Raw genomic sequence first — 9,537 nt, 5'->3', positions numbered from 1 at the left:
AAAAAAAGAATTGACAACTCATTGCTGCCATCTAGTGTCACTTTTGTCTTAGAAATTCTGCCAAGAAGGTAAATTCTACATATAGCATATTTAGTACATGGAATTGGCATTTAATTTGAATTGAATGCAGGGACTAGTTTAGGGGTTTTTTTTGTTTTTTTGTTTTGTTTTGTTTTTTAAAGGAGTCTTGTTGTGTTGCCCAGGTTGGTGTGCAGTGGTGCAGTCTCGGCTCACGGCTGCCTCTGCCTCCTGGTTTCAGGCAGTTCTCTCTGCCTCAGCCTCCTGAGTAGTTGAGATTACAGGCGCCTGCCACCACCACGTTTTGTCTTTTTAGTAGAGACAGGGTTTCACCACGTTGGCCAGGCTGGTTTTGAATTCCTGACTCATGATCTGCCTGCCTTAGCCTCCCAGAGTGCTGGGATTACAGGCGTGAGCCACTGCACCTGGCCTAGTTTAGGTTTTAAGATGTAGTAATAAAGGAAATTGTAAGGCAGGGTTCTGAATTTCCTAATCTGAGGTAATATATATTTTCTTTTGTCTCTAATATGAGATAATATCTGGTAAGTGAAAGTGACAGAATCTTTTTTTTTTCCTGGACCAATGGATAATGGGTTTTAAGTATAATGTGATTAACCTGTGTGGAGAGGTGGCCAGGGCTTGCTGAAATAAATGCCCAGTAGAAACATCTTGTACTTTAACTTTTGTACTTTTGCACTAAATAAGCGTACTTTAACTTTTGTACTTTTGCACTAAATAAGCCAAGGTATACTGAAAACAGTTGGATTGAGTGGCGCTGATCTCCTATGCCCCAAACTCTATCAAAGCTGGCATACAGTGCCCAGATAAAAAAGCAAGGTAGCTGAAGGCTTGACTGTGTATTTAAATTCGTTTTGGCTCAGCTCTCAGTGGATACCAGGGCTGTCATAACCTGTTTGTGGACCACTTGAACCTTATTTAATGTAAAAAATCTTCAGGTAATGCAAACTGCCGTACCTTTTCCAAGTAGAATTGAATTACTTGAGATTTAAAGTCAATGTAATGGAAATGGAGTATTTTTATAAATTTTTTTTTTCAAATTTTTTGCTAGATTGACAATCCAAGATTGGTTTGCCTCCATTAAAAGGGTGAAGAGGCATGATAGCACCTCACTGTTAGAATGAACAGTTGGAAATAAAATTGACTTTGGCTTATATCCCAACCTAGATAGAGTTTTTACTCAGTTTTTGCTTTTAAGCTGTGGCTGGGATGGTGAGAGTGTGAGTAGAGACAAATTTCTGTATTCAGGAAATTCTTGTCCTTACCACTACTATTAAAATCTCAGATTGCTTATATATATGTGTGTGTGTGTATATATGTATATTTTTTTGAGATGGAGTCTTTGCTCTGTCGCCCAGGCTGGAGTGCAGTGACCAGATCAGGATCTCAGCTCACTGCAAGCTCCGCCTCCCGGGTTTATGCCATTCTCCTGCCTCAGCCCCGCTACCTTGCTCGGCTAGTTTTTTGTATTTTTTTTAGTAGAGACGGGGTTTCACGTGTTAGCCAGGATGGTCTCGATCTCCTGACCTCGTGATCCGCCTGTCTTGGCCTCCCAAAGTGCTGGGATTACAGGCTTGAGCCACTGCGCCCGGCCAGATTGCTTATATTGCTTTAGGATAGAGCATGTGATAAAACAGACAAGCATATCAGACAAAAACACAGGTTTTTGGGCCGTAGAGATAACTTAGTATTCCTGGTTTTGACTTTTCTAAATAAAACAGGTCTTTGGTGATGCTTTGATTAAAAACAGTAATAAGAACGTGTAATGAAAGTATAGTATATAATACACAAACACATTTGTCCATGTGTATCATAGAAATTTGAGCACTACCACTATTTTTCCTCTTTTTTTAATCCTTTTGCTTTTTCTCTTTGAGACACGCAGTCTCACATGGTTGTCCAGGCTGGAGTGCAGTGGCATGATCTCGGCTCGCTGCAACCTCCACCTCCCGGGTTCAAGGGATTTTTCCTGTTTCAGCCTCCCAAGTAGCTGGGATCACAGGCACCCACCACCACACTCAACTAGTTTTTAGTTGAGACTGGGTTACACCATGTTGCCCAGACTGGTCTCAAACTCCTGGCCTCAGGTGATTTGCTCGCCTCAGCCTCCCAAAGTGCTGGGATTACAGGTGTGAGCCACCGTGGCTGTCCTAATTTAGGTTTCTAAAGTCTATCCTTTTCATGACAGAGCTCTTGTGTATTATTCAGTGTTGAGTTTAAGAAAGAAAAAGCACTTAAGGTTCTCATTTGTTGAGGAAGTTTTTTTTTTTGTTTTTTTTTTGAGACGGACTCTCGCTCTGTCACCCAGACTGGAGTGCAGTGGAGCTGTCTCTGCTGACTGCACCACCGCCTTCTGGGTTTAAGCAATTTTCCTGCCTCAGCCTCCCAGGCAGCTGGGACTACAGGTGTGTGCCACTATGCCCTGCTAATTTTCATATTTTTAGTAGAGACGGGGTTTCACCATGTTAGCCAGGATAGTGTCGTTCTGACCTCATGATCCGCCCCCCTCGGCCTCCCAAAGTGCCTGGCCGGAATGTGACTAGACTTCACTTTTGAAGTATTTAACCTTCTGATTTACAAATAATGGAAGCTGGAATATTTGAACTGTATGTTTGTTTGTTTTTGAGACAGAGTCTCCCTCTGTTGCCTAGGCTGGAGTGCACTAGCGCGATCTCGGCTCACTGCAACCTCTGCCTCCCGTGTTCAAGCAGTTCTCCTGTCTCAGCCTCCCAAGTAGCTGGGACTACAGGTGTAGGCCACGACGTGTAGCTGAATTTTGTATTTTTAGTTTCACCATGTTGGCCAGAGTGACCTTGAATTCCTGACCTCACATGAACTGCCTGTATCCCAAAGTGCTGGGATTACTGGTATGAGCCACCTCACCCGGCTTGGAATATGTGAACTGTAAATTCATGAATTGGACATGCTAGTCTCCATCAAGATTTCAGGTTTTTTGAGATGAAGTTTCCCTCTGTCGCCCAGGCTGGAGTACAGTGGTGCAATCTTGACTCAATGGTACCTCCACCTCCCGGGTTCAAGTGGTTTTCCTGCTTCAGCCTCCCGAGTAGCTTGGACTACAGGCATGTGCCACCACGCCTGGCTAATTTTTGTATTTTTAGTAGAGTCAGGATTTCACCACGTTGGCCAGGATGGTCTTGATCTCTTGACCTCATGAGCCACACGCCTTGCCCTCCCGAAGTGCTGGGATTACAGGCCTGAACCACTGAACCCAGGCCCAGATTTCTTTTTTTCTTTTTTTCTTTTTTCTTTTTCGAGACGGAGTCTCGCTCTGTCCCCCAGGCTGGAGTGCAGTGGCGCAATCCCGGCTCACTGCAAGCTCCGCCTCCCGCGTTCACGCCATTCTCCTGCCTCAGCCTCCTGAGTAGCTGGGACTACAGGCGCCCGCCACCACGCCCGGCTAATTTTTTTGTATTTTTAGTAGAGACGGGGTTTCATGGTGTTAGCCAGGATGGTCTCGATCTCCTGACCTCGTGATCCGCCCGCCTCGGCCTCCCAAAGTGCTGGGATTACAGGCGTGAGCCACCGCGCCTGGCCCCAGATTTCTTAATGTTAAATCTAGTTCATGTAAATTAATGTCACTTTATTATTTAACAGCATTATTCGACTGTTACACACGAGTAGATGGTGATAGAGAAGGATCCCTGGGTTAGCTTGCATTATAAAAAAAAAATTTTAGACCCCTTCAACTAGAAGAAGGGGGGAATAAGATAATAATGGGCATTGACCTCAAAATATTTCAGTATATACAGGTACATTCTACTATATTGTACTACTATAAAAGGATGCTGGCAACCTGTTACATGAAAGAACTGAGGGACTGTTCTTAGGATTTCTAACAGCAGTCTGCATAACATGTGGTGCTCGAGAAACCATACCACCTAGAGAGAAATGGTATTGTTTAAGCATCAATGACAACACAAAAAGGTATTGCCACTTATAGGGCAATGTAGTCTTGCCAGAATATTGCAGATGAGGCTGAATAAGCCTTCGGTCCCAGCTGCCACTTTCAGGAATTAAGAATATGTGGAATTGTACCAAGAGTATCAATTCTGGAAAATACAGACTGGGAAACAACAGGTCAATACCTTGGATTCTTAAACAGATAAATTTTAACCTAATGCAATAGAAGTGGGACTTAACTACAAAAATGCCTTAAATGCATCACATTTATTTTTTTGGGAAGACAAGAATGTCTGCAGTTACACATTTAGGCATTAGAATTATTTTACAAGTAAGAAAGTACTAGTAAAGTCAGAATGATTGTTACCTTTTGGTGAAAGGAAGAGGGATTGGCAGTGGAATTGGCCACGCAGGGTTTGTTTAGTTATGAGGCTTTACAGGGACGCAACTGCTCTTGCACCTTCACACATTTTTATTGAAGTTCCTTGTGCTCACCCACTATTGGAGCAGGTAAAACTTACAAGTTTTAACTGCTTTTCTAAAATTTCTTGCTTTTCAGTAAATACCTGCTGGTTATTTTGGTTTTGTATTTCTGAGTCTTTTATTCTCCAAGTTGCTTATTTTTTATTTCTCCCAGTCAGTGAAACCATATATGCTGGCTGTAGGATATTTTTTATTTCTCCCAGTCAGTGAAACCATAAATGCTGTCTGTAGGGTAGTGATTTTGCCATCTTGAGTCTTCTGTTGGGAGTCAGATTCAAAAACTGCTCTGCTCTGCTGCCCCTTTCCAAGAATCCCAGTTCTTTTCCAGTACTCCTACAATCAGTGAAACCATATAAGCTGGCTTGCCTTTACTGCCTTGAATTTTGGAATTTTGTTGTAAATGCTGTCTGTAGGATAGTGATTTTGCCATCTTGAGTCTTCTGTTGGGAGTCAGATTCAAAAACAGCTCTGCTCTTGCTGCCCCTTTCCAAGAATCCCAGTTCTTTTCCAATAGTTTCTTTGTGTTTCAGTATTGGCTATCCTCCTCCCTTTATGGAAATTTCACCTGTATGGTACCTTAAAATTTTGAGGTGGGATGAAGCGTGACTGGACATCATTTGGTTATTTCTAAAACTTCGGGAAATCTACCTCTTCCATAAAATTGGACATAGCGCTACCACTAAAATTTAAGGAAGCCCCCAGGACAGTCTTTGTTGTTATTTGTCGCCTGGATTTTCCCGGAATGTGGTACTCAGCACGTGGTTAGTAAATATTTGACCCCCAAAACAAATGAGCTTGTAGTGACTGTTCATTCCTTAGGAGGATATGTTACTAAGAGTGGAATTAATTGGTATTTGTGAGTACATCTGTCTTTACTGTTGCCTCCATCTTGAATTTAAATCCTCATAGTAAGTATGGGCATTAATTTTAGGCAACCTTTGAAAGTTGGGATTGTTATATTTTTAAAAATAAGTAGTTCATCATTTTTGTAGCAGATTGAATAACCAGACCATAAACAAAATGAGAAATCATATCCTTAAACTCAGAGATAACAAGCATTGCTAGAATCCTTTTACTTGTATGCCTGGATGCTTTTCTACCGAGCTTTTCCTGTGTGGATCTTTGAGAGAATTAAGCCCTGATACACGTGAAAAATGCCGTGGGGTATGAATTCCATACATCTTGATTAGTTCTAGGTATGTACTCAGATTTGTGAAAATTGAGAAAATGGTCATTTAGATCCATTTTTGTCTGTGGTGCCAGAGGGTACCCCTTTCAGTCACATCGATGTTTTTTTGCAAATGTCCATTTGGAACATTGGACTGTGGTGTGATGGGTTTTTTCCCTTATGTTCAGTGTTCTGTGGTGGCTTATGGAGCCCCTCACCCCTGGTAATTTCTTCTCATTAAAACTATGGAGATTATATTTCCTGTTGGTGTACCTATTGTTTGTGAAAAATAGTTGCTTAAAACCAGATTGTTTCTCCACTTGTAGTAATAGCAAATATTGTAAACCAGCAGTAGTATCTGAAACCAGTTAGGCCTTAATGCAGATTTTTGTTTTAATTCCTCTTTTTAGTGTCCTCAGATTTTCTGGCATACTTAAGAGCTGAAAGATTGTTGATGAATTTCAGTGGCTACTGTTTGTTAATTTTTATTGCTTAGTCTTAAAATATTAAGAACTTTTTGTAAACATATACTTTAGAAAGTAACATAAAGACAGACGAATTTCAGAAAGATTTGGAAGGAAGTGAAGTTTTGTTGGAGCTTTTAAATCAGTACCGCCTGTTAAATGACTGTATTAAGCGTCAGAATGGTAGGAGTTATGTATAAATGAAATGGTGTTATACTACCTGTTTTTATGTACATGTATGTATACATTAGACATTTTTACATCATCCATAAGAACTAGTTTGTCTGATTCACTTGAGGATTGGAAGGATAACAAATACTGGAATATTTTGAGATTCATCGGAACCTTTCAAAGGGATGAAGGGGAAATCTTAATGTTTTTAAGTCTTGTTCAAGATAGGGGGTTGGAGTGGGAAGAGGCAGGAAACAATGCTGAACGAATGAAATAAAACATTTTCACTTATACAGGACCTGAGATGGTATTGTGAATCTTCATATTGTTATGATAGTATTGAGCCTCCATCACATATGTAAAGACAGATAATTTTTGGTTTTAAATAATTTGTGGAAAGTTGTGTATTTTTCTTCAGTTCCCCGATCCTTAATTTGATTCATGCCATGTTCCACTGGCTAGTTTTATCATCATCACCATCCGATATTATTAAATGTCCTATATTTTAGGTTATATAAAAAGTAGCCTTGGAGTCATTACAGTCTGTAAAAAAATGGTATTGGTACTTACGTATCTAAAGCATCCTGCAATTAATTGAAGTATCTGGAAATAGGCGTTTCCAGTATAAATGAATTGATTCTGTTTATTGCCTTTTGAAGAAAATTATACTTAATGGGTAAGTGTAAGCTATCCATATTAATCTAGCTAATGAATGGCTTGGGACAGAAGTTGACATTTGCTATGCTGTGTGTATATATACAGAACCGGTAAAACTCAATAAAAGCAGCGTGAATCAAGATTATTGATGGCAGGGAATAGTTAGCATGACCTGTAATGTGAAAAACAGCAGAAACTGGTGTCAGAGAATTTAGGCAGTTCTAATTTGCTTGAGTTATTAGAGGAGGGCCACTTGGAATTATGTCCAAGGAAATTATATTGCCAATGACCTGCCAGGGAAAATTTTTTTTTTCCTGATAATTTAGAGTTTAGTGCCGCTGAAATAGAATGAAGAGGAAGAAGTTGAATTTCTAGAACATATTCAGAGGCTGGAGTCTCTGAATTTATTAGTAAATACATAATGCTGTGAGTCCCTTTAAGTTGCCTGATACTCTGGGCAGTTAACAGTGATTCAGAGTGAGAGTGGAGAATGTTTTATCAAGGCAAATTGTTTTTAGCATCTGTTCACCTGAATACTTTTTTTTGCTTTACAGTTTTCAGCTTTGTGAGAAACCTTATCATCAAACACAATGGCCAGCAACGTTACCAACAAGACAGATCCTCGCTCCATGAACTCCCGTGTGTTCATTGGGAATCTCAACACTCTTGTGGTCAAGAAATCTGATGTGGAGGCAATCTTTTCGAAGTATGGCAAAATTGTGGGCTGCTCTGTTCATAAGGGCTTTGCCTTCGTTCAATATGTTAATGAGAGAAATGCCCGGGCTGCTGTAGCAGGAGAGGATGGCAGAATGATTGCTGGCCAGGTTTTAGGTAAGGTCTCCATTAAGTTAATTTTTTCATTGATGATCAGGCCTGAGTTTTTCGATTCATGTTTTTTTGTTTTTGTTTTTGTTGTTTTTTATGTCTGTAAAACTGACAGCCTGAGATATTCTGGATATTGTGCCTATTCAGTCTAATAAAAATACATTAGGCTTATAGTTATAATTGGCTAAGTGAAAGATATTCTTCATTGTACCATTTTGTGTAGTAGAGACAGGACAACTCTCATTTGGCAATTGTGAGTAGGGCGACCTGGGAATAACACTTCACAGTGTTAAAATGTTGCCTAAATGGTTATATCCTCCTCACAGCAGACTGGTGGAGCCCTCTAGTGTTGTTGACTGCTTGTCTCCTCATTGGGGTTTCGCTCCATTGTTGGGCCAGTTGCAGTGTGGCTCAGTCTTAGATTTTCTTGTCTTTTCAAATGTATTGACACCTCAGAGTACTACTTACGATTTGGTTTATTCAAGCCAGAATGCAGCGTCCACATGTTTATTTGATTAGTTCTACTAGATGTCTGTTTTAACTTCCCATTTTATGTGTACTTTGTGCCTCAGTTTCAAAATAATCATACCTGTGTTTTTACAAAATTAAGATGATTATTTTCAATTTTATATTTGTGGTTTTATTCTTTGTATACATTCTACTATGTCTGTTGACTCATAGCATGATAGGTTAGAGTTACATGAAACAATTCTCTGATAATGTTATGTAACCAACCAGATACACAATTTGGGTCTATTTCATTGTTTTTACATCTTACTGGATTGCATTTTCAGAAATTCTATCTTTAGTTTTAAAACACTATATGGTTTCAAAGTCAGAATTGTAAATGAGGTTAACATACCAAAACCTGAAGGTTATTCATGTAATGGTGTTCAGCAAATAGACAGTATATTCAATTTTTTTTTTTTTTTTTTTTTTTTGAGACAGTCTAGTTCTGTCGCCTAGACTTGAGTGCAGTGGTGCAGTCTTGACTCATTGCAACCTCAGCCTCCCAGGTTGAAGCGATTGTCCTGTTTCAGCCTCCCGAGTAGCTGGTACTACAGGAGTGCACCACCACACCTGGCTAATTTTTGTATTTTTTGGTAGATACGAGGTTTAACCATGTTGGCCGGGCTGGTCTTCACCTCTTGACCTCAGGTGATTCTCCCGCCTCTGCCTCCCAAAGTGCTGGGATTACAGGCGTGAGCCCCTGTACCTGGCCTCAGGCGGTTTTCAGTTGTTCATTTGATGAGCTCCTTTTGTATAAAAAGGTAAGATATAAAGGATTAAGTTTAAGATATGCACGTTTGGCGAGGTGCAGTGGCTCATGCCTGTAATCCCAGCATCTTGGGAGGCGTAGTTGGGCTGGTCATGAGGTCAAGAGATGGAGACCATCCTGGCTAACACCGGGAAAAGCCGTCTCTACTAAGAATACAAAAAATTAGCAGGCCGTGGTGGCGGGCGCCGGTAGTCCAAGCCGTTGAGGCAGGAGAATTGTTTGAACCCGGGAGGCGTAGGTTACAGTGAGCCGTGATTGCACTCCAGCATGGGCAACAGGGCAAGACTCTGTCTAAAAATATATATATATGGAATTTGTATATTTTGGGGCATGTGTGTATTAAAATGAGACTAATTTTAAAGCAGTATATATGAAAATGGAGGTATTGTTGACTGAGTGCTTTAGCACGACTGGGAAGTTAAAAAACTGAATTGGCTTTTTCTGACATGGGGTTTTTAGAACAAGGAGAAGATGAATTCTTGTTTGGAAGGTCATGGGTGGCAGGGTAGGTAGCTGGGCTTACGTGTTACAAA

The 9,537-nt window shown here is 40.4% G+C and overlaps 1 protein-coding gene across 9 annotated transcripts in view; it reads left to right on the top strand.

Moving 5' to 3' along the window:
• The window catches only part of HNRNPC (heterogeneous nuclear ribonucleoprotein C (C1/C2)), a 64,669-nt gene that overhangs the window by 33,721 nt on the left and 21,411 nt on the right, over positions 1-9,537 (top strand). For 8 of the 9 annotated variants that reach the window (XM_011976245.1, XM_011976241.1, XM_011976249.1 and 5 more), the window contains one exon: positions 7,455-7,731. In XM_011976245.1, the coding sequence (XP_011831635.1) occupies positions 7,491-7,731 (241 nt within the window). In that variant the 5' untranslated portion in view covers positions 7,455-7,490. The remainder of the gene's footprint in view (positions 1-7,454; positions 7,732-9,537) is intronic. The other variant, XM_011976250.1, reaches the window with a different exon arrangement.

Source organism: Mandrillus leucophaeus, unplaced genomic scaffold (assembly GCF_000951045.1).
Source record: "Mandrillus leucophaeus isolate KB7577 unplaced genomic scaffold, Mleu.le_1.0 Scaffold163, whole genome shotgun sequence".
Taxonomy (NCBI): domain Eukaryota; kingdom Metazoa; phylum Chordata; class Mammalia; order Primates; family Cercopithecidae; genus Mandrillus; species Mandrillus leucophaeus.
The sequence above is the reverse complement of the archived record's forward strand: the minus strand, read 5'-3'. Positions and strand labels throughout refer to the sequence as shown.